The 25,733-nt window shown below is 54.8% G+C and overlaps 1 protein-coding gene across 1 annotated transcript; it reads right to left on the bottom strand.

The window, feature by feature from the left end:
* Positions 1 to 1,057: 1,057 nt before the first annotated feature.
* Positions 1,058 to 25,733, bottom strand: LOC119090889 (FACT complex subunit SPT16). Its single transcript, XM_037213619.1, has 21 exons — positions 25,463 to 25,733; positions 18,429 to 18,695; positions 18,042 to 18,194; positions 17,492 to 17,638; positions 16,551 to 16,705; positions 15,835 to 16,098; positions 14,899 to 15,085; positions 13,806 to 13,979; positions 13,183 to 13,381; positions 12,553 to 12,748; positions 9,270 to 9,508; positions 8,809 to 8,951; positions 8,297 to 8,479; positions 6,116 to 6,247; positions 5,428 to 5,597; positions 4,886 to 5,063; positions 3,655 to 3,757; positions 2,948 to 3,062; positions 2,161 to 2,319; positions 1,889 to 1,948; positions 1,058 to 1,153 (listed from the first exon to the last, which is right to left on the bottom strand). Exons 1-21 carry the CDS (start codon positions 25,526 to 25,528, stop codon positions 1,147 to 1,149), a joined length of 3,297 nt encoding a protein of 1,098 aa, XP_037069514.1. The 5' UTR covers positions 25,529 to 25,733; the 3' UTR covers positions 1,058 to 1,146.

Consider the following 25,733-nt stretch of genomic DNA (forward strand, 5'->3'; position numbering starts at 1 on the left):
GATCGCGCGGCCACCGGACAGAGGCTTGCACTCGCCGAATTATCAGCATTATGGTGTAACTCCATAGCATTTAAGAGGGGACCGGGCTCATCTTTCGTTTTTGATGCCGTTCATCTGTTACAGCACGTGTGGAGGACGGAGGCGTAACTGAGGGATGGCGGGCAGAGTAACTACCGGTTGGTAAGGGCGCAGTTCCCATCTAACATGGGGCTTCAGCTCCCTCCCGCATGAAAAAATAGGCCGACGTACGCGAGGGTAGGTTGCGTCACTTTTGTACTGTACAGCTCCCCTATGCCCCAACCGATTTTGTGGAACTGCTATTATGAAGGGTTCAAAGTGGCCAAAGATGCTTGAAGTAATTTATTGGTGGTCCTCTTACAAATAGCATGTAATACTGTCACGCGCCGTGCAAGAAACTCAGTGTGGCGAGGTTACTGTAGTTCACCGCCTTGACTTCTCATGCTTCGTAATTTACTTTTTTACTGTTTTTTTAACGTGTTTATCAGCTGCTGCTTTCAACAGGCTGGTTATTTTTCCGCGACGGATACTGAGCCAAGATCATTTGATCACGCTCCCAGCATCTAATTCCCGGCAACCGATGCCCCATGCCTGTTCTCTCCACTGCTGTCCAAAGTAAACACCAGCACCAAAGTAGTCCTGCGTGTATTTGCCGCTGAAATGAAGGTGGCGAAGGTGATGAATCAGTGAGAGGCGGGCACATCGGCCCCCTTGAACGGGGCCAGCACCGTCTCGCGACCGCACATCCCGTCCGGCGGCCGGGCGAGTTGCGGCCGTGCAGCGCCGCGGCCCGTGTCGGAGGCAGCGGTACGAGCGACGCGCGCCGACCCAGCCGCCGCCGCGCCGAGGCGGATCGGTCAGGTACGGGCGGCGGGCGCGGCGGCGCACACTGGTCCGCGGGCGGCGCCGGCCGCCCAGCGCCGCTCGCCATACATGCACACATAACAATCACTGGGCGGCCGCGTCGACGCCGCGTCGGCGAACAGCACGGTGGCGCCCGCCCCGTCGGTGGCGGTCCCTGACGGCGCGGCGCGGCGTCCGGCAGCGTCCGTTGTCGGGGCAGCCACGTCTGGGGTCGTCCTGCGGCCGGCGTCACCGCCCGCCGGTCTGTCGGCGGTCGGCGCCAGCTCATCGCCTGCAACAGAGAGGCGCCGCTCTAGAGGCGAGGTCCTGGCGCGACAGCAGCCCCCCACTCCCCCCCCTCCCCCTCCCCCACTACGGGGACAGACGGTCGGAGCCGAGCACACTCCAAAGGTGGGGCGGGGCGGGGCGGCACCCGGACCTGGGGTCAGTGACCCAGCGGACGTCCCATGCTGGTCGTTGTGTCCGTCTTCACCGACACAAGGCGCGAAGCACACAGACATCACACAAGACATACAGTGCATAGCCAAAAGTGTATAGCAAAGACAAAACATCCAGACACCACCTTTGTGTAGCCAAAAGTGCATAGCAAGGACAAAACATCCAGACATCACCTTTGTGTAGATCAGGGTAACTGCCAGATCAATGCTCAGCGCACCTCCAGATGTGCATGGATATGTGTGCACCCTAACACACTAGGTTTGACAATTATGGCATAAAATGATGTAGCCTCAGCTTTCGGGCACAAAATGTCCATTCCTTGTATACGAGACATCCGTGCAGTTCCACGGAATACTAATCTGTATCGGTTTCCGTGAGTCAGCCATGCCACGGCCGCTGCAGTCGTTCATTAGTCTCGCCAGGAGTGACCGGCCCTGTCTGCCAGTGACCGGCCCTGTCTGCCAGTGACCGGCCCTGTCTGCCAGTGACCGGCCCCGCCGCCAGGTGCCGTCCTGTCCCCGCCGGGGCGGAAAGGCCAGGTCATTCTGGTGGCCGACCGCCGCCTCACCTGGCCTTCTTCGACTTGTGGCGGTCTCCGCTGTCGTCACGGCTCCGCTTGCTGCTTGAGCTGAAACGGCAGCGGCGCCGGGTCAGAGTCAGCTGCGGCTGCGGCCCAGACCCACGTACAGCCCCCCCCCCCCCCCCCCGGCCGCAGGCAGACACGCAGACGCCTGATAGCGCGTGCCCAGCAGCTGATCCTGGACAGCGCAAAGCACTCCCGAGAGCCTTAATTCCAACGTTTACGTCCGGGGCGAGACAAAGGCCTTTTCGTTTGCATACCTCTTGGAAGGTGATTTCTGTTTGGAGCTCCCCGACTTGCTGGGCGACTTGGACTTGCTGGGCGACTTGTGCTTGCTGGGCGACTTGTGCTTGCTCGGTGACTTGTGCTTGCTGGACGAGTGGTGGCTGTGCCGGCCTCGGTCCTTACTCGGCATGGCCCTACAGAGAAGCAAGCGTGACCACGGCCGCTAGCCACCTAGTCAGCCGGCAGAACATGGCGTCTGACAGCAGGGCCCACTGCTCGCTCAGAGGGCCGCCGCAGCCGCCGACCGCCAGACACAGGGACCTGGCACACCATCAGACAACCTCTAGACATCTTTAACGACTTCTCCATAAAATACACGCAAATCGAGACGCATTTGTTGTGTGTATGGAGTCAGAATGCAACTACCGCTACTGAATACCAGCCATGAAGAGTCATTTCCTGAGCTAAGAGAATTAATATAAAATAACGCTAAAAAAAAACACTGAAAAGCAATGTGCAAGGGAGTCAAGCGGACTACAAACTCGTGAGGCACGGCAAGATTGATTACCGCACTACCGCTCCTGCGCGTTATCCAATATTTGGACACATGCACAAGTCATGGCTTTTTGGAAGTCCTTTAAATACCAGTTTTAATCTCAACACATATGATCTATGTGACGATGGGAATATCTCCCGCAACATCGTATGATGCACTGATGAGCATTGTTATCGCCGTTAGCATTGTTGCTGTTAATCATGACGCAGTGAGCTGGCCTCCGCCAGAAGAGCGGAGGTCCCGGCCGCGGGTACCACAGTCCGTACCCCTTCTTCTTGGAGGTATACTCGTCCTGGAACTCGCTGCGTTCCTTGTCAGCCTCGCGTGCCTCCTCCTCCAGCTCGGACCAGTCCTTGCCAGACTCTTCTTCCGAGCCCTCCGCTGCGGGGGCGGGGGGGGGGGGTACCGTCACAGTCGTAGCGCGCAGCGCCACGCCAAATCCAGCCATCGCGTGACAGGTTGGTAACAACACGGACCAGGACTGTACTTTCCTATTCAGTTGGGTGAGATCCGGCCCTCTCCCCCTTTCCCCACTTCCGAGAAAAGTGACCAAAACAAGGGGGAAGCTCGTCCGTTGGTGCATTTGGGGGGACAGGTTGTATCACCGATTAGTTTTCAGCCCCACTTCTAACTCATTTGGCACAGCTTCTCTCCTGATACGGATGGTGGCCACACCACGACCATAGCACCAATCAGGCGGCGGCCTGTCGGAGGAAGCGTAACATACCCCGTTTCCCACGCACAAATCTTACTTCACAGACGTCCTATCTTAACACACAGGGCACGTGCGTTTGTGAGAAAGCCGGCACACGGTGGTCATGACATGACACTGACACCAGTTGTTTACTCCAGGTGCCGGCGGCATAAGGCCTGTGGCGCCCGAACGGCCTGTCCCGCTGAGTCGGCTGTCCAGTGCCTGTGGCGGGTCGAGGCCGCGGCTCGCCGAAGCCTCGGGACGGCGCGAGAGGCTCACCGTCCGATCCAGCCGACTCGGACATGTCCTCCGAGTACTCCGACTCCGAGTCCTCATCGCTGTACTCGGACTCCTCGCCCGAGTCGCCCTCGCCCTCGCTCGGCTGCGGCGGAGATCGAGAGAAGGGTCAGAGCGGTGCGCAGAGGAGCACTGACACACGGGACCGACGGACGGGGCCGGCGGAGCACCCACACACGGGACCGGCGGAGTACCGACACACGGGACCGACGGACGGGGTCGGCGGAGCACCCACACACGGGACCGGCGGAGCACCGACGCACGGGACCGACAGACGGGGCCGGCGGAGCACCCACACATGGGGCCGACGGACGGGGCCGGCGGAACACCGACACACGGGACCGACGGACGGGGCCGGCGGAGCACCGACACACGGGACCGACGGACGGGGCCAGCGGAGCACCGACGCACTGGACCGACGGACGGGGCCGGCGGAGCACCCACACATGGAACCGACGGACGGGGCCGGCGGAGCACCGACACACGGGACCGACGGACGGGACCGGCGGAGCACCGACACATGGGACCGACGGACGGGGCCGGCGGAGCACCGACACACGGGACCGACGGACGGGACCGGCGGAGCACCGACACACGGGACCGACGGACGGGGCCAGCGGAGCACCGACGCACGGGACCGACGGACGGGGCCAGCGGAGCACCGACAAACGGGACCGACGGACGGGGCCGGCGGAGCACCCACACATGGGACAGACGGACGGGGACAGCGGAGCACCGACACACGGGACCGACGGACGGGGCCGGCGGAGCACCCACACACGGGACCGGCGGAGCACCGACGCACGGGACCGACGGACGGGGCCGGCGGAGCACCCACACATGGGACCGACGGACGGGGCCGGCGCACGTCCGGGCGGAGCGGCTGTCACCGGCTCCGTGCGGCCGCACTGAAGCCCTGCTGAATCTGACCTGTGTCGCGCCACCCACCCCTCAGTCGCCGGCGCGATGGGCGGCCCATGACCGGCAACAGTGCCGAAGCCGGGGTTGGGCCAGCACTGACGTCCGGTCGTCACTCAACACCGTACAACAGTCGCGCGCGATCACCCCGCAGCTCCGCACACACCCGGCCCGGTAGCACCAGCTCGAAACTGAACACAGCCGGCTGCCATCTCTAAGCAGCCGACTTAAGATCGCTCTGCTTCAATAGCCGACCCGTCCTCCCATGCCATAGAGGTGAGGAGCGGCACCCGACCTTGAACTCGTCCTCCTCCTCCTCGGCGTCCTCGTCCTCTCTCTCGCTGCCCGACTCGGGGTCGAGGAAGCTCCAGCCGCCGTCCTCGAAGAAGCCCTCCGGGTCGTCCACGATCGTCTTCATGATCTTGGCCCAGTTGAGCGACTGCACGCCCTCCGTGTAGCGAATGTCGCACGAGCTGGGGACAGACGAAGGACGGGCCGCACTCGCTCAGAGGCGCCGCCGCCAATGCCGGGTGCGGCTTCCGCAGGATAGGCCGAACAGGTGGTGAGGAACCTCAGTCATATACGCCCTTCTTACCTACCACATCACGCTGAACATAAGCTTTTTGCAGTGTCCCGACATAATTGCCACAGCGTTTAATATCGAGCCTCAATTGTTAAATCGCAATCCAACAGCAGCACTAATACATATGCCGAGAGGAACTGCATTGGATGTCCCTCATCGAGTATGAGGATTTGTCATGGCATTGACCGCCTGGAACCTTGACATGATACGTAAGCGGCGGGCGGGTTATTGTAAAGATGTGGAGATATCCTTACTTAAGCCAGTCCTTGACATGGTCCAACTGGTTCATGGGCACTGAGTTGATGTGTGCTGTCTTCTTCGTGTAGTCCTTGAAGACGAAGACGATGTCGAAGCTCTTCAGGTGGAACTGGACACGCTCAAAGTGCACCAGTTCGATGCTGTCCAGGATGATGACGAACGGCGGCTGGTAGGCAACACAGCCATCAGGCCGTCAAGGCATATCGAATAACACGCCACAAGGATAAGGACGAGGACCTCGGTCAAACAAAACGTGTACTGACCTGCGCCGAGATTATAACAGTATTTTGAAAACACTGGATCGGAAACAACACTGAAAATTTCGAGATAAGTATTGGCCAGTCAGGTCTACGTAAAATGACCTTCCGCACGCATACCAGCGTACACATGCCTCTATATCGTTCGGTCAGAGTTAATTATCCGTGTGAGCTCCATCTCTCTGCTTCACACAATTCAGACAGAACAGACCCGCGCATGAATCAGACCCAAAACAGTGACACAAGGAGCCAACTGCCCCCGTCCCGCTCACACCGCAGGCGTCATCGGGGTAGTCCACTCGCGTACCGCCCCCTGCTAGCCTCAGCACAACCCCCGAACACGGAGCGCGGAGGCGGTGGACGCGCAGGCGACACAGCAGGGACGCTGCCCCGCCGCTGACTCAGGACTGCCCGGCCACCGACTCACCCAGTCGATGAGGGAGACCAGGGCGCCGGATGTCGGCTGGAGCATCACCGTGGAGCGAAACGGCGCGCCGAAGAACCCCAGGTCACGGAACGGCGTGTCGAAGTCGACCTTGCCCTTGGTCATGGCCTCCACCTGAGCACGAGGACGGCGGTGGGGGTGACGGGACCAGCTGAAAGGCGGGGGACCGGAGAGGACCGCAGCCAACCGTCGCTGGCACCCGTCACACGCAGAGGCGGCCCATTCTGACGAGATGCCGACATAGTACATCTCGTAATCGTCTAATGTACGGCAATTTGCACATAAGTACAAATCGATCATGGTGTTTGAAGAAGGACAAAATACTGACTGTGGATCTCGCAAGGTTCCGCAGCCTTACGTTGATCCCTGTGCCGCCGCCCTTACGAGGTCCCGCGGCCTTACGTTGATCCCAGGGCCACCGCCCTTACATCGCCGCAGCACCAGTGCTGTAGACTGAGATGACGCCTAATTCAACGTGTTCCCAACAGTAATTTATAACCTTGTGATTGCTTCGCTTAAGCCATTTTAACCAACATGCCAAGACGAGTACATATCTGTCGGGAGCTTCACGTGATGGCGGAACACATCCCTGAACTCGCGGCCCAGTGTGGGGGCCAAATGACCCAATTTCCGGGGGTAACTTCGGGAAGGCGCGAAAATTAGTAAAATTAGCCACACTTTGTGAGGCGGCTGACCTAACAAATCAGTCGGACAGTAGCTGCCAGCGCAGGCAGTGCCTACAGAAGCGACAGGAATGACGCGACAGAGTACTGTTAAACCAAGCTATACAGTTTCTGGATAGTTCTCTAGCCAGCTACACTTTTGACATTAGAACCGCCACTAGTTCCATCTGTCTTGGGTCAAATGTGAAGATCAGAACTGGGTCAAAACCAAATCGCATGGTTACAGGAATACTTGCCATGGCACGTAGATTTTGATGTCCATTTTCAATTCCTGGATTGCAACAATGTCAAACGATTTCTTCCTTTTTGATTCGATAAAGGTCAGTAAACTACAGCTAACAGTTAACAGGTCACTGGCCTAAAACGACCTCGATCAACCTCCCGCGATGAGGAACACGCTGCTCAGAGTAGTCGTTGGCGCCAACTGCAAACTCAAGATAAGAAAAATCCAGAAGGTTTTGGCGTGTTTTGCATTTAAAACAACGAATAGGGTTAGTGATATGATTGGGCGCCAGTGGCATTTTGTTTACAACTGAGTTCTAGATGAAGGCTGGTTGGTGAGCAGACCTGAGTGCACTTCAGACACCCATCTGGAGTTTGACCTTATTTGACCTTATTTGATGGGTTACAGCAGGGATCCCGACATTGGACACGAAGGAGTTCACATAAAGCCCCACCTACCATGTGGGTCTGGTGTTCTGAGCTCTCTTAGTTCTTGATATTTCAAGGAGCCAAACACGCACGCACGCACGCACGCACGCACGCACGCACGCACGCACGCACGCACGCACGCACGCACGCACGCACGCACGCACGCACGCACGCACGCACGCACGCACGCACGCACGCACGCACGCACGCACGCACGCACGCACGCACGCACGCACGCACGCACACGCACGCACGCACGCACGCACGCACGCCGCACGCACGCACGCACGCACGCACGCACGCACGCACGCACGCACGCACGCACGCACGCACGCACGCACGCACGCCACGCACGCACCCGCACGCACCGCACGCACGCACTCGCACGCACGCACGCACGCACGCACGCACGCACGCACGCACGCAACACGCACGCACGCACGCACGCACGCACGCACGCACGCACGCACGCACGCACGCACGCACGCACGCACGCACGCACGCACGCACGCACGCACGCACGCACGCACGCACGCACGCACGCACGCACGCACGCACGCACGCACGCACGCACGCACGCACGCACGCACGCACGCACGCACGCACGCACGCACGCACGCACGCACGCACGCACACACACACACACACACACACACACACACACACACACACACACACACACACACACACACACACACACACACACACCACACCACACACACACACACACACACACACCGCCTTATTGGAGCGCGGCGCACCTGACCGGCCATCGGGCGCGTGTTGAAGCCCACCGGCTCATCCGGGCCGCGGGCTCAGCGCCGCCTACCTTCTCCGTGAAGTTTTTGAAGGCGGACTTGAGCTTGTGACGCAGCTCCCGCTCGGCCTGCTCGGCGGCCATGTCGTCGCGGTCGTGCATGTGCTGGTGCTTGCCCAGGTCGGTAGTGATCTCGCCCACCTCCGTGTAGAACTGCACGTCCAGCTGCTTCTTCTTGCCGAACATGATGGCGTTCTGAGGACGGCGGCGAGGTGAGTGGCGGCCTCCGGATGGTGCCGCCGTGGCTCGCGCACAGCAGCGGCCATCCCTCGTCGGGACACCACCGCCCACACTTACAGGTAAGACGCATTTATGACTGCGGCATACAGACCACGGGTCGGGTCAACTCGCCGAGCGAGCAGGTATGAGCCAGCCAGAGAACGCGGCCCGCTGGCGCTGGCGTGCTGCCAGGACTGCCAGCTGCTTGGGTGGCCCGGCCCGGAGTGATCCCAACCCCGCCTCGGTGGTACGGTCCGACGGCGGCGGCGCCCGGCTCGGGCCCGTTGTCGACACCCGGCCCCCACCTTCAGGTGGAAGTGGAGCAGGATGATCATCTCCTGGTCGCACGGCTGGAAAAAGGCCGCCCGGATATTGTTGTAGAGGACGTCCACCTTGTCACCGCGGATTGACGTGTACCGGAAGCCGTTTGAGTGCGCCTCTAGAGAGCCTGGTGGAAGCACATCCAGTCGTTGGCGAATGTTCGTGACCTGTCGTGCGCATGTACCAGCGCCCGCCCTCTCGTGGTTAGCACAGAACAGAGCACGAGTATTCGCAGCATGGGTCACAGTCACGATTTCCAGTCAATGTCTTTTAGAAAGGCTGGCAAAAGACACGCAGGACCGGACCCATCCATCGGTGCCGGACCAATCTGCGGGCAGATGCGGGCCGCGGGTCACCGCCGTGTCGGAGCCGACCAGCCGTGAGAGCGTGCCATCGGTGGCATCACTGGTTTCCTAAGTCGGGCCCAGCCCGGTGTCTAGCTCACCGGTCATGCGTCGCTGCACGATGGTCGGCCTCATGTACAGGTCCTTCAGCTTGGGGTTGCCCTTGTTGGCTGAGACGATCAGCGTGTCTTGCTGTACCAGGTCCGACTTGATCTTCTCCTCGGCCTCCCTGGTCTTGAACTTCTTCTGCACCTCCTTGATGAGGCGGAAGGCGGTGTTGAGATTGGAGGAGGGCGCTGACAGCTCGCCCGGCTCCTTCTTGTTGGTGGCGCGGAATGTGCTGCCGGACGGGAGACAGTGATCATTCAACAGTCGCCGATGACCACCGCAGACACCCGGAGGCACGCACACATGTGCTCCGTTTAAAGCACCCCATTGGGATCTGGAATATGCAAGCATTCACCACTTTAGATTTAGAATACGCGGACACTTGAAAATACAGATTTGGAGAATACTTAAAATGCCAACAACCCAATACCAGTACTGCGGTGTATATTCATAATGATGAGAAAAGCGCAGATCATAACCATACAAAACAACGGACTTGTGAACACTTAATTTCAATTCAGTACACATGGCACCCAACACAGAAAACTTTACCAATTTTTGGGAATGGACCCACTAATGAAAACACAAAACTCCATCAAATTCTGTGGTTTGCACAACAATGAGGGAAAACACGACCCCACCACACACACTATATATATATATATATATATATATATATATATATATATATATATATATATATATTAAACAGATCACACAATAAACAACATAAGAGTACTGCAGTTGTGCATGTGTGTACTTGGCTCGGCAAACACTATATGCAATGTGCAACATGCTTGCCTGTTTGTCTTCCATAGAAATGTATTGAGATGATTGAAAGGAGTGTTTCATGTTTGTGTGGGGTTCTGAGCTGATCTAGCCATCTTTATCATCACTCCCTGTAGTTCACAGCCATTCCCTTTTCAGGACTTCAAACCCTCCTGTTTCTGAGCGCATTCACACAAACTTGTCTAATATGCACCGTCTGTGAGGTCATTCACACATGTCTAATGTCATATGGACGTCCCGCGAACAACCCAACTCATTGGCTGCATTACGCTCATTGTCACGAAAGACATGGCCACTTTCACGCTGGTGTTTGCAGTGCCGCAGCGCCAAGTGGTCAACGATAACACGTCATTGGCCATCAGTCAGATTGAGCTGCTGATTGCATGTCTCGATCACGGTTCTCATTTTTGGTTGCTTGGACTAGAACCATTTTGGTCAGTCATAACCATTTCAAGACTATGGGACGAAGGAGAGTGGATATCAGGGGTGCAGAACTATGCTCACCTGGGGGTCCACCTGGCCAGATTTTGCCCCCGCCCCCCACCCCCCCACCCCACGCATTCACCCCCCCCCCCCCCCACCCCACGCATTCACCCACCCCTCCTCCGCACAGGTCACCTCTCCCGGACCTGTGCTCGACGCTCGGGCGACCCCCGGGGGTACCTCTGCCCTCTCCTGGCTGGCGGATGGCAGCCTGCCCCGGAGAGGTGGCAATGTCGCCAGCATGCAGGACAAAACCAGAGAAGACAATGGAGAGGGTGGTGTCGATCACCAGCCGCAGTCTACATCACTAACACAGCGTATAAGGGCAGCCACTCGCTATGACACACATGAGGCTGAGCATCGGATCGGAACAGTGCTGCAACCAAAAATGAAAATGCAGGAAGGACATGGTATGAGGGCAAAATATACAAGAACATCATGCTAAAAGGCCAAAACATAATTGCATAGCTTTCTTGAATTTCCCCACATAAGCCAACAACGCAGCCCTGTAGCGCGCAAACGTACAAGAGAGTCACGCAGTCCGCTACAGTGGCAACCCTGGCGATAATGTCATAACAGCGTCCCATGGCATGATCAAATGATAACGTATTGAAGAGCATGATAGATCAGTGGTGAAATTGCATTACTTGGGGCAGCCCTTTGCACTTAACCAAAAAACATAGAACCAAGCTACCAGAAACCAATCGGTTCCGCACCGGCTACCAACCAATAAGTAAAACTGTAAAACAAATAGTTGCAAGTAAGCCTCTTCATAAAACTTCATGCCAACCTCATATCTTCTGTGGAATGCTACCTTTGAGCAGAGTTCCCACTAAGTAACGGGTAACCAATGAGCGGTCGGAGCGCCTTCACAGCTGTTGAACAGCACATTGTGGCATGATCGCAGGTCGCCTTATGGTTGGGCAGACGTGCTGCCAGTGTTTGGATTCACTCCGGCGCTGCCACAGGGGTGTTTGGATTCACTCCAGCGCTGCCACAGCGGTGTTTGGGTTCACTCCAGCGCTGCCACAGCGGTGTTTGGGTTCATTCCGGCGCTGCCACAGCGGTGTTTGGGTTCACTCCGGCGCTGCCACAGCGGCGTTTGGGTTCAGCCACAGCGGTGTTTGGGTTCACTCCGGCGCTGCCACAGCGGATACTCGTATGCCTGGCCTCTGCCCCCAATTTCTGGCGGAGAGGTTCGTGACAGTGGGCACGGGCGGCCCACCACCGGCTCTGGTGCTGCCGCGCTTCCAACGCTGACTATTAAAATATTACAGTACAAAAATTACAACAATATTCATGCTACTGAATATGTGAACGCCGGAACTGGAATGGACGTTCAGTTCCAGGTATGTTCCACGCACCGCTTCGCATGTGATGCATTCGGCTTTGCTGTTGAGTGTTCCCGTGTGCAGTCAGCACCGCGTCACTGTTGAGTGTTCCCGTGTGCAGTCAACACCGCATCACTGTTGAGTGTTCCCGTGTGCAGTCAGCGCCGCGTCACTGTTGAGTGTTCCCGTGTGCAGTCAGCACCGCGTCACTGTTGAGTGTTCCCGTGTGCAGTCAGCACCGCGTCACTGTTGAGTGTTCCCGTGTGCAGTTAGCACCGCGTCACTGTTGAGTGTTCCCGTGTGCAGTCAGCACCGCGTCACTGTTGAGTGTTCCCGTGTGCAGTCAACACCGCGTCACTGTTGAGTGTTCCCGTGTGCAGTCAGCACCGCGTCACTTCACGCCCATGCTGCTCACGGTGATGAGGAGTTGGGGTTCTGGGCGCGCCGCCTGCCCGTGCTGCTCACCAGGCCGTGTGACCAGCGCGCGCTGCATGCCCCGACTACCGTCCCACTCCTCAGTAACTTGGAAAGCACCGCAACCTCGTATTCCCGGCACTTGTGTGAGCGTGCAACCGAGGACATGGACAGAGCGCAGTGTGCATCTCACCAGGAGCTGAAACCCCAGCCCACGTCAGCGTCCTGGCAGAAGCGTGTCAGCGTCCATGACACTTACACTTCTTTGAGAAAGATGGCCTCCGGGTTGGGGTAGGAGAGGTTCTCCTTGCCCAGCGACGAGCCGGGGCAGAAGAAGTTGATGCGCAGGTACGTGTAGTCGCCCTCCACGGACTGTGAGATGTTCTTCACGGTGGCGATGTGGAACGGCGTGGGTATGCCATACACCGGCAGGATCACCGTCTCGTACTTCTTGTCTGAAAGATCACGCGTTACGTCAGCGGGCCCGGCGCCGCTCTGTTCACAGCGTGGGAACAGTGTGGGAAAGAGCACGGAACAACAAGCACAAGAAGCGTGGGCAGAGTTGGCCCTGTTATAAGCCTTACAGGCAGCACCGGCCGAAGACAGTCCTCAAACAGCCTCCTCCTCCGTGGAACACCCTGGTCAGCCAGCAGACCAGGCCGGCCCAGGCCGCGCAGTTTCAGTAGCCGTTAACCGACGGCCACTATGGACGGAATCAGCTGTTGTTCAATAGTGCCGGGCAGGACGCTGCCAGTGCGGTTCACGGACAGACGATCATGAGGACCGCACGCAGATATCTGCGTCTCAATTTGATTTATACGATAAAAGCCACGTATTACACACGGTCACTCCCCCCCCCCCCCCCCCCACATTCTGATCACCGACTGACCGACAAAGATTCTGTTCTCCTTGAGCTCTGGCTCGCGCGGCACCTCGCTCTGCTTGCGGTACGATATCTCGCTTTTCTTCTTCTTTTCCTCCTGCTTGAAGCCCTTGCCCTCGGCAATGCGCTCCAGCGCCTCCTTGTTCAGCTGCTCGGCCAGCTCCTTCTGGTGAGAGCGGCGCTTCTCCTCCGCCGTCTGGTCTTGCTGTGGATTAACGACAGCATCTCTGGTCAGCCAGCTCCACTGCTCCATAGGCAACAGCAGGCAAACATGACAACGCCTCGGGTTTTGGCCCGCGGCGGGGCTGATCGCAGCTGATGAACTACGGCAACATGGACATGTGCTACAGGTGGCAACCGCTGCGCGCTGGATGGCTGGCGTGCTCCCGACAGCACTGACCACCACGACTGCTGACAAAGCAAACAGTGCGCCCCGCAGGCGACGAACGCAGTGAGCACATCGCATGTACAGCGGGCAGTGCTAGCTGGAATAATCACACACTGCTTCGTGACACAACTGAGTTTGGCATGAACCATATAACTTTGCGATGCCCAATGTGAGCATTTCCCAGCATCCTCCATCGCCTACCTGTCACGCGACGCCAGAGGTGGGCGGCCGCCCCACTCACCCTGAGTTTGTTCTCGATGACAGCCGAGCGCTTGCCGCGGCCGAACATCTCGGGCTTGGTCTCCTCCACGGGCCGAGCCGGCTCCTCCTCCTCCTCCTCGTCCTCGTCCTTCAGGAAGATGCCCACGTTCTTAATCTTCTTCTTGCTGACAGTGAGCACCGAGGCCGGGCCCGTCTGCCGGAGAGCGGCGCCTGGCGTCAGGCGGCGGCCGGCACCGAGGGACGGCACCAGCCGCACACGGCACGCTGTAGAGGGGCGGCGGCCGGCACCGACGGACGGCACCAGCTGCACACGGCACACACTGTGGGGGGGGGGGGGGGGCGGCGGCCGGCACCGAGGGACGGCACCAGCCGCACACGGCACACGCTGTAGGGGGGCGGCGGCCGGCACCAAGGGACGGCACCAGCTGCACACGGCACACACTGTGGGGGGGGGGGGGGGGGCGGCGGCCGGCACCAAGGGACGGCACCAGCTGCACACGGCACACACTGTAGGGGGGCGGCGGCCGGCACCGAGGGACGGCACCAGCTGCACACGGCACACACTGTAGGGGGGCGGCGGCCGGCACCAAGGGACGGCACCAGCTGCACACGGCACACACTGTAGGGGGGCGGCGGCCGGCACCGAGGGACGGCACCAGCTGCACACGGCACACACTGTAGGGGGGCGGCGACCGGCACCAAGGGACGGCACCAGCTGCACACGGCACACACTGTAGGGGGGCGGCGGCCGGCACCGAGGGACGGCACCAGCTGCACACGGCACACACTGTAGGGGGCGGCGGCCGGCACCGAGGGACGGCACCAGCTGCACACGGCACACACTGTAGGGGGCGGCGGCCGGCACCGAGGGATGGCACCAGCTGCACACGGCACACAGTGAGACTACGGGCTGAAAACCACCCAACTTCAATATGCCATGACGCATTGCCTGAAAGAAGATATCAAGCACCCACTGATATGTGCTAAGGACAGATTGGACGCTCCTTGGAGTGCTTGCGCTCACGAGTGGTCAGGAGCAAGAGCTCGTGCTCGCTCGAGCCCGTTATGGTGCCGACCAGCGGCCTGGCAGCGGATAGGGCTGGCAGCCTCACCTCCTGCACCACCACCGTGTCGCCGATGAACAGGCTGTATTTCTTGAACTTGTCGTCGTCGGCTTCGTCGTTGGTTAGGTCAGCCAGACCGACGGCCACGTTGAACACCATGCCCTTCTTCATGGGCGTGTTGTTTTTGGGACTGATGACCAGCGAGCCCTCGCGGAATTCGATGCCGGTGACGAAGCTGCCAGCGCCGGCCCAGCCACGTCAGCCCGGGCCGTGCTCAGCGCAGCATCACCACCACCGGTACGGCCCACACCCACACTACCGGCATGAGCACGGGAGGAGGACCATCGCTGCCAGCGCCGGCCCAGCCACGTCAGCCCGGGCCGTGCTCAGCGCAGCATCACCACCACCGGTACGGCCCACACCCACACTACCGACATGAGCACGGGAGGAGGACCACCGCTGCCAGCGCCGGCCCAGCCACGTCGGCCCGGGCCGTGCTCAGCGCAGCATCACCACCACCGGTACGGCCCACACCCACACTACCGGCATGAGCACGGGAGGAGGAGCATCGCTGTCAGCGCCGGCCCAGCCACGTCGGCCCGGGCCGTGCTCAGCGCAGCATCACCACCACCGGTACGGCCCACACCCACACTACCGGCATGAGCACGGGAGGAGGAGCATCGCTGCCAGCGCCGGCCCAGCCACGTCGGCCCGGGCCGTGCTCAGCGCAGTATCACCACCACCGGTACGGCCCACACCCACACTACCGACATGAGCGCGGGAGGAGGACCACCGCGGCTCGATGGGCAACATCACACATCGTTGCCACATCGGTCAGGGAATTTACAAGACAAGACTTGGCGTCAACCTTGAACAGTCATTAAGGGTGCAGAAGCATAAAGCACCAAAACCATTCCACAAGATATCATGCGACATCGGTGCCTGGTCACCGATCCCGAGCACAGCCCGCAGGCCAGCTCTCACCCCAGAGTTTTGGTGAGCCTGTCGACCAGGGCGGGGCGCTCCTTCTTGACGAAGCCGACCGTCTCCTCGTAGGCCTCATTGATGCGCTTGCCGGGGATCAGCTTGCCCAGCAGCTGCTCCTCCACGGAGACGAGGAAGCTGTAGTTGTCCTGAATTTGCTGCGTGGGGTTCACCATCAGCGTGCGCACGATGTTGGAGCAGTAGGACTTGTAGCGCGCGCCCAGTGAGCAGATGATGGCCCCGAAGTGCAGCACATTCTTGTCGCTGCGGCACGGGAGGCGGTCAGCGCCTGGCCGGCGGTTAGCGGCGTACGGCAGCAGCACACGCGCACCACGTGTGGTTACCACACAATATGGCCGTCTGCCATGGTCATGGGGATATTGCGGCTACATGGCGGGGTCATGTTGCCCCACCACGTGATTCCGACATGCACGAAGATATGGCCCCACGCATCGGTTTAAATCTCGGTACGTGGAAATTCGGTGTCGATGTAACCACGAGAAAGACACCACCACTAGGTGCTGGAAACGTTAATGGGGATTAAAGTCAAGAAAGCTCTGTTTTACCTCACAGCAAAGCACATGGCTAACTGTCACTGTGAACGAGTCGGCGCCACGAGGCCAGTCACGGCAGCCATTAACCGGGGCAGACAGCGGCCTGCCACGCCACAGAGGCCCGCCTGCCGCTGCGCCAGCTCGAGCCCATCTCCCGCTCACCTGACCACGGAGAACTTGAGGTTGTAGTTGCCGCCGCTCTGGATGATGGCCGGGTAACACGTCTCCACGTGGTTCACGTCCACGTTGTTGGGGATGTATTTCTTGTTGGTCAGCGCCTTCTCCACCTCCTCCGCCAGCTTGGCGTGACGCACCTTCTGCGGACGACAGGTCAGGCCCATCAAGGAGGCGCGGCGAGAGAGGCCGCGGCCGGCGGCCACAGCGGCGCGAGCAGGCGGTGATACTCCCGCTGGTCGACGCAGGCCTGACTTCGACAGTGCGTGTCCTCAAGCTCGCCCAGGCAGACCCGACTATGACAGTGCATGTCCTCAAGCTGGCCCAGGCAGACCCGACTTCGACAGTGCGCGGCGCAGGCAACTGTGACCGCGTGTAACGTTGCAAACCAAGCAACCTGACGAGCTGAGCATTCATATGCTGAGAATATTTCACATTTCAAACACCAGGCACTGGTCAGCACATGCTATATCAAGAGCGCCAAACCATTCCAAACTGCCTTCATGGTTGTGAGTGAATTGACAGTTAATGACATCAAAATACTGGACTTAACTGACCTCCAATATACCAGGATGTGCTGGTTCAGGAAAGCTGCCAGACAAGTATTAGTGATATTTAGAAGGCTCAACATACTGAGGCTCATGATCCCGAGTGAACGGACTACGGAAAAATTACAGTTCCAGATACAGGCGTGTGAAACACACGGCCCCGAGCGCGCGCGGCCACTGCCATTAAAACGCCATCACACACGATCAGGTTACATAAAACATTTTGCGACAAAATGTCGGTTTGGAAGGACATTCAAGTCACAAGGCTTGCACAAATGTTTTGTGAAAAAACAAGTCAATTTTATATCTGTAGATTCCCCAGCAATTACCTCCTCATAAGCCCGGCTGGTGCGGTTCGTTGCCACGAATGAAATCACGCACCTTGTCGGCGTCGATGATTTCCATGACCTGGTCCTTCAGGTACTTGCCGAACACGTCAGTGGTGATGTCACAGGCGCGCTTGATTATCTTTAACTCCGACTCCTCCTTCATCGACATGATGAACGCCATGGTGGCGCTGACGTCGATCTGAGGGCGGAGCATCGGTCAGGATTAGACGAAGGGCGGTTTCGACTACTCCGGTGGGGCGACACGCCCCCCCCCCCCCCCCCCCCGTATGAGCTGTGGCGGTCAACAGGCAGCCCCTTTAGGACCATTTCGATCACAACTCCAACCCCGCCCTACGCCCACGCCCACGTCCTCTTCCAAGTATACCCAACAGAAGTGGTATACACGCGATGTCACGTACGTGGTCGCCCTGGGCCACACAGGCCATCCGTCAAAATCGTATCACGGTCACCGGACTCGTTCCGCGGACAGTGCACCCCAAGTCCCCCAGCTACATACAACGGCAGGGGACTTCAGCGCCCGGTGGGGATCGCGTACACCGTCCAATCACCGAAGGAGATGGACGCGGACGAATGGCACGCACCGTTTCAAAGTTTGTTTCCTTCAAAGCCGCCCTCCAGCCTTCGTTGAATTCCCCAGGAAATTTGTCCTTGCTGTAGACACCGACCACTTTTCCTTTCTTGCTTTCCTTGATGGCTGCTATGAGCTTGGCAAAGTTGGCTTTGTCCTTGTCCGTCTAAAGGGAAGAAAGTTGTAGATGAGCATGAACTTGATACAGTTTTTAAACGAGCTGTTGTAATCCATACGACGAAGGCAAACAACAAGCATTAAGTCGTAATCATGCATAAAACACAGATGCGAAACACAACGTCAGGTCCAAAGCGCAAGTGTAGAATGAAAATGGTACAGGCGAACCTTTGGAGCGGTCGCGGTTGTGCGATCCACCAGGCGGGGAGAAAACCTCACGCACCTTGTCCCGAATCAGCAGCTTGACGGGCGGAAGTGAGTTGTTTTCGTCCTTGCTGTTCTCCAGCTTCTTGAGAAAGTCGATCTTCTTCTTGCTGGCCAGGAAGAAGATGGCCTGGTCGCACATGACCATGACCGTGTCGGTGAGCTCGTAGCCAAGCAGCCAGGTCTGCGTGGCCGTCGATTTGCTGTACACGACGTCCTCGTCAGCGCCGACCGACGAGACCAGCGCGTCCATCTTGCCCAGGCCATCCTCGCTGTTCTTCACATTCTGAAATACATCACAGCTTGAGACCTGAGACCCAGTCTGAGGCCGATTAGCGCTGCACTGGTGGGCAATGTGAAATCTAGCTATGCAGGATTCCATCAACTGCTGATACCAGTAAACACAAGATAAAGTCACTCTGGGGAGGCATCATCAACACAATGGCCCGAATGACTTCTTCCAACCTCTGCTGTGACTACAAATAAGTTAAGGTCATGATGAAAGCATTACCAAAGGCCAAACCAGGAAACACAATACATTCCAGATCCCATGGGGTTTTGTGCTTGTGGCACACTGGAATCAGATCAAAGATCTGTTGGGGGCTTTTGGAAAATATCTACATACTAAACAAAATCCAGAATGTCTCACGTTGCTGCATGCCTTAAGCATACCTCCTGAATCCAGCTTCAAATGGGGCTCGTGGATGCTTGAGCACTTGCTGCCATTCGCGATTTTACTCTGACATATTCCTGGACAATTTTGAGAACATGTCCCGGGGAATGCGCAATCTGACCTGGGTTATTTCAATGATGCTAAAATGACCAGTTGCAGTGTAAATGATCTCAAATGATCTGGCCAGCATTCTCATTTTTCCACATTACTGAACAGTGTCATGCGTGATGCACAGGGTGAAACAGACGCATCATACAAATGGGCCAGCTTATAAGGTGAGGTTAAGACAAAAGTATACACATCCAAATAGCTGTTGTTGTCATGCACTGCAACATGCAGTTCAAACATGTGCTTTCAATTATGGTTACCAGTATATTTTGGGTCTCACTGCATGACAAACAGACGTTATGTGTCATAGCACCTTATCTAAAGACTGATGCCTGACAATATTGATGATCTGATCCAGACCATTTTGTTTTTGGTGCTGCTTCACCATTCTTGCACAGGCCAGGCAGTGCTGACAAAACGCCATTCAGATGACAAAAAGGTTAAATAAGAGACAGCTTTACTGAAAAGCTCATCACACAAATAAATATCATCCAGTAGGATCAACCAAAAGGTGTCACACTATGGTGATAAACTAAGCCATAATGATGTCATTGCGGCCATGCTGAGGGGGCACAGACTACACTGAGGGTAGCTTTCACGTCTCACGACCTAAGTGGGCGGATATTTGGCCTGGCATTGATCGGGCTCCTCAGCAGCACACCACACAATGGAGGGAGCAGATTTGCCCCTCCCCTGCTTATATCAAGAGTGGCCGAGCTGAATTCAAAAATCTACATTGCAATGGATAGTGCCGTGGCGTGCGGTCCCAGGCCGCGTGACAAACAAGGCATTTCATTTAGGAGCATATTTCATGGTGCGAACTCATTGTGCCACGACCAAACATGCCACATGGGTGGGCCTACAATGTTACGCACGCCGCACCAGGCCTATAACAAAGGTCACGCGCCATGCAAATGAGAGCTGAAACCATGGTCCAAACGTTCATTTTGGTCTATTTCTTTTTGTCCTATTCGAGCCACCTAAACACGGAATGGAACAGCTTAGCCGCAATTATGGGTATCAGACACGTGAGCTAGACATATTACTTGTTCATAAGCCATCAAGGGAAAGGTCAAACGGATAACCCCCCTAGTGAATAAGCCGTTGGATCGATCCTCGCGTTATTTTCGACGATTCGCTCGTGCCGACAGTGCAGCCTGATGCCCTTCAGCCTCGCTGCCAGTCCCGCGGTCGTCGGCGAGCGTGAGAATGACGTCGCCCCCGCCGCCCGCCGCTGCGGCAGACCTGAGCCCCGCCGCCGCTGCGGCACACCTAAGCCCCGCCGCCGCCGTCGCAGCCCGGGCCCACCGGGGCATGGACAACATGCACACATTGCGTCCATGACTCAGTTATTGTCCTAGACAGCTGCTTGAAACGTGGTACAGGCATTCTTCATAGTCATATCTAGGGTGTATTTTCATGTTCTCATGATTTCTATTGTCAGACAAAGAATTTTGGGTGTGCTTGGTATGAAAATTTTGTTTTTTGACGTGCCAACACGTCATGGTGCAATATCAAAACACAATGATGGGAGCCATATGAATGATGGGTTGATCATTCAAATAACCATATAAATGGGTTAATTGGCTCACACTTCCTACTTACAGATGTAAAATATGTCCTTTTCATCGACATCTGTGTCCATTTGTCCACAGCTATGTGCTTTTGCCAAAAGATTGGCAATCCCTTTGATGTTACACACACTTCATCTGCCATAGTCTCATGACTTCTATTTTGATGCAAGGCATAGAATTCACCAGTTAATAGCTCCTGAAAATTTTGCAGCAATATCTCAAGGTATTTTTGAAACATCATGAATATTGGACAAGGGGCAGATTTGACCTCCCCCTTCCCCTCCCCTCTAGACAGTGTCAGCTTAAGTGAGTCAAGGCTATTTTAGCTTAGGTTGTAGGCAGTTCCAACAGTAAGGCTTACATCCAATAACACATGCACTTGATAATATCATCAACCATATGTTGCAATCACACCACTGACTGCAGCAATCAAATAGGCCAGAATAGGGGATGTTTGCAATGCTGGTGCACAGAATTCAGTGACAAGAGCCTTACATCAGAGAAGTAGCATGCAATATGTCTTTGTGTGAGTTGATTGAGGCTGATCACTTTTTGCTGACTTGGCCTGACCCCTTGCTGACTTGACTGCCCCACCCCCACTCTCACCCACATTCTTCATTCAGCATATGTCATGCAGATTTGCCACCAAAATCAAGCTAATAAAAATTCACACTAATGCCTGGCACAGGTTTATAACACCATCAATTGTGACATACACAAACATTGCAAAATTGCATAACATTACACCTTCCATGATGGCACACAGAATTAACCTGCTGATGTGCACTACGACCAGCAGCATGTGCTGAAGGTGCACTTAGGTGCACCTGCCAGTCTAACTCCTGTAGGTTCCAAAGCCTTTTTACCATTTTGAATGTCAAGTGAATCAGTATTAGAAATTCCAAAAATTTTCCTGGTGGCTGAGTACAAATGTCCTATAGGTGAGTATGACAATATCTCAGTGCTGTGGGTCATTACAATTTCATTTAAGTTATCTTTGAGAGATAGTAATACAATGGGTGGTACTCAACAAAAGTGCCACTTTTCATGCACAGCAATTCATCTCAAGGCACTTTAAATGAAAGAAACAACAGTATTACACATGGCGCACTGAAACAAGATGGTCTCAGGCTCTGTACTATGAAACATAGATGCGTATATATGTGTGTGTATATATATATATATATATATATATATATATATATATGGGTTTCCAATTTATGGAAGGCTTTGCCTATGCACCCTCCAAAACGAAGGGTGGTTACATACCGGGCTTCTACACTCTCCAAAATGGAGGGTGGCTACGCACCGGGCTTAGACACCCTCCAACATGGACGGTGGCTCTGACACACACAGCCAGATAAAAATGGTAAACAAAAAATGCAAATGAACGTGCCACAGACAGCCGCCTCCTTATGCACCACCACAAACTGCTAAACATTCGTGCCCTCCACCTCCCGGAAAACACGCGGGGCCCGCACGTCCCAGCCGAATAACAGAGACAGGCAGCACTCTCAGCTGATTTACCAAGCCAGCGCAGGTGCAATGCCTGACAACCCCGTGCGGGCCGGTCAAAAGAGATCTGAGTCAGTCACTCCACTGACTCAGGCAGATAAAGCAATGTCTTTATGGACTTCAATGTGTTTTAACCCATACCATTGCATAATATGATAATTTGTGTTGCAATTCATTGATGTTTTTGTCCTAAACCCTTCTCCTTAATTTGCTGGGCCAAAGATATGGGTTCATGTCACTCTGGTATCTTGGTGTTTTTGCCGGGGTGAGAAGGCTGTCTCCAAACAGCTTTTTGACTTTTTATAGCAATGCTTCTTTTACTTAGAAGCATATTTTTGTGAATCCTGAATTACCAGATCAATCTCCCCCTTAAGTGACCAATTTAACGTAATTCGAATCCACAGCTGCCATTACAATTTTGAACTGCAGATAACCAGAAGTGCCAAAATATCCAACCACAGGGTGGTTCTGGATTGCTAATAAGTCCTTTGTCATAATCGGGATCCCGTCTCTATACAGCTTCCCTCCAAATGTTTACAACGCATGCAGCAAGGCATGAGCATGAGCAGAATATTTATGCTCTTGACAAATCAGTCACAAGGAGGCATATCATTAAAACCAACTGGGGAGTTTTGCTATGTTCAACCTCCAACCTGAGCTGGGAGGCAGGCAAAGCCGTTAAATAGTTTAGATGCTACTGACGCTGAATTGCAAGTGATTCTCTTATTTGCATTGCCGTGACACAGTGGTGGTGTGTGAGTAGGCAGACATCTGTGGTAAGTACTTGGTTGTGGGGTTTTCTATGACCATTCATTGCATACTTGGCAATTAACACAGTTTGTCATCAATGGTAGATTAAGTCATGTTCAAGTTTGAGTTGGTCTGTGCAGGGCGTAGGAAGTGGGAGCTTTGCTAATCTACAGACCTTCTGGTTTAATTTTGCCCTGAGACAGGAAAATGCAATGAGTTTTTCCAAAAACTGTTGTTGCATCATGATGAATTACAAAATATTTAATTTTACCTGGTGTAGGTGTACTTTCCTACCTAATGTTAGAAAAAATCATTGCACACCATTCGTCGTGTTTAAGGCGGCACATATCGTAAATAATCTCAAAACAGGTAGAATCATGCTCCTACCTTCGAATTTCAATAACTACGATGGCGAGCTCCCGAGCGCCGCGCGCACCGCACCGCCTGGACTCCCCAGCGCCGTTTCTGCGTTGCCGTTGCGTAAATACAATATTTCTGCTAACCAGGAACTATACAAAACGTACGGGGCCAAGGTAAATCATTCGTCGTGTTTAAGGCGTAACATATCGTAAATAATTTCAAAACAGGTAGAATCATGCTCCTACCCTCAAATTTTAATAACTACGATGGCGAGCTCCCGAGCGCCGCACGCACCGCCTCCACTCCCAAGCGCCGTTTCTGCGTTGTTGCGTAAGTACAATATTTCTGCTTATAAAGAACCATAAAAAATGTACGGGATCAAGGTAACAATAATAAAGCGATCAAAATCCTTTCTGATCACGTTTGGGTATGTTTATGAAACACACAGGCCAGAATAGTCCAGAACATATTCTTAACTAGCCTAACCTGACCTGACCTGACCTGACCTGACCTGACCTGACCTGACCTGACCTGACCTGACCTGACCTGACCTGACCTAACCTAACCTAACCTAACCTAACCTAACCTAACCTAACCTAACCTAACCTAACCTAACCTAACCTCCCCACCCTATATCCCCTTCAACCCAGCATTCCATTGGCATCCATGTTCCATGCCATATATAGGTCCCATATAGCGAGCTTTTATTTAGCCCCCATGCTCTCATTTTGCTTTACATTCCCCACCCAATCCTCTGCAACCCATCCTCCCGCTGGCATCGAGGATCATATTTCATGGATTCTTGTTACCTTGGCCCCCTACATTTTTATGGTTCTTGATGCCGCTTGATGCGCAGTAATGTTGTGACCACAAGCAGTAATGGCGCTGGTGTCGCGGCTGGTGTGTGTGTGTACGGCACTTGGGAGCTCGCCATCGTAATTATAAAAAATTTGAAGGTAAGAGCATGAATCTACCTGTTTTGTGATTATTTACTATATGTCCTGCCTTAAACACGAAGAATGGTGTACAATGATTTTTTCTAATGTTAGGTAGGAAAGTACACCCTGACCTTTTACCTGGTTACAATCCTGAAGTACAAAATCTCCTGGTATACATTATAACAGGAAACGTAGTTTTCCAACAACGACGTGAATTGTGCTCACTGCTTGATGCCTTTGCCAAATGTCAGGTTGTTATCAGCATACTTTCTATGCAGCCACATCTACAATATATTTTTGTCTTCATCATGTCAAAGTCAATGTGAAATGGCTCCTTGCATGATTGCACAGGAGACACAGCACATGAAAAGCAAAACAACAATGTCAGTGCATGACTCTGACAAGACATGTAGCAATATAGAAACAGTGGCAATGAGGCAAATTTTATGCAAAAATTATCTCAAAACTTTTACACACCAGAAAATACTTCTAAATGACCACAACTTGGCTTGACCTGAATATGGCTTAAATATGGTATGGAAAGCCCAACATAACAACATTACTCATAACTCTTAAATTGTGAGGTAAAATTCAAACAATCTTTCAAAGAACCTTGACATAAAAACCAATATTATCACGGACAACACCGCTGAAACTCTACTCTATGAACAGCATTGGTGATGTTTGCATGTGTACAAGCTAGTAACAGTCAACATCATTTAGGTGTTGCCAGGGATCAAGTAAACACATACACAATGCAATCATCTCTCTGCCTGTTAACAAGTTGTCAGACTGGGCTGCAGGAATGCCTTGTGCCAAACATTGATAGCCTACTTCATTATGTATGCACCATGACACTATGTACCAAAACCATTTAGAGGTGAGCACAAAAAAACTCATAATATGGCCAAATTCTACCCATATTTTAAACTTGCACTGCAATTGCCTAGTTGCATACTGGAAGGCCAGCAGGGAAGAGCTTATACCCAGCACCCAAGATAATAACCTTGCTGATAAACAAAACACTCTTTCGTGACATGACACCATTCATCTGTAGAACAATCGACAAAAGGCACATACATACCGGGCTCACAGTGAGCTGGCTATTGCCAAGTACATGGCATTGAACGCTCACCTTCCAGCCGGTGTAAATGCGCTTCGCACGGCGATAAAACGCCTCTTTGTCGACGGAAGCACTCATCGTGCAAGTGGATTGATGGAGACACAAATGAACGGGGCAAGGGTAACTGCCGAATTAAAATTAAGCCGTGGTGCAAATTACGATCTTAAGACTCCTTACACACCAGCCAACGCGATCTCCGCATCAAAGCCCGCAAAAAACGCGGAGCAGGCCGCAGACGAAGCGCACCAGCGCGATGCGCACACCGTGATGCCCCTGCTGCGCT

Source organism: Pollicipes pollicipes, unplaced genomic scaffold, assembly GCF_011947565.3.
Source record: "Pollicipes pollicipes isolate AB1234 unplaced genomic scaffold, Ppol_2.1 Scaffold_317;HRSCAF=354_pilon_pilon_pilon, whole genome shotgun sequence".
In the NCBI taxonomy this organism is placed as follows: domain Eukaryota; kingdom Metazoa; phylum Arthropoda; class Thecostraca; order Pollicipedomorpha; family Pollicipedidae; genus Pollicipes; species Pollicipes pollicipes.

Coding starts and splice junctions, on each gene's coding strand:
- LOC119090889 (XM_037213619.1), bottom strand. CDS start 25,528: ATGAGTGCTTCCGTCGACAAAGAGGCGTTTTATCGCCGTGCGAAGCGC. Junction 13,382..13,805: donor TCATCGAGAACAAACTCAGG/GTGAGTGGGGCG, acceptor GTTAATCCACAG/CAAGACCAGACGGCGGAGGA. Junction 5,598..6,115: donor TGGTCTCCCTCATCGACTGG/GTGAGTCGGTGG, acceptor GTTGCCTACCAG/CCGCCGTTCGTCATCATCCT.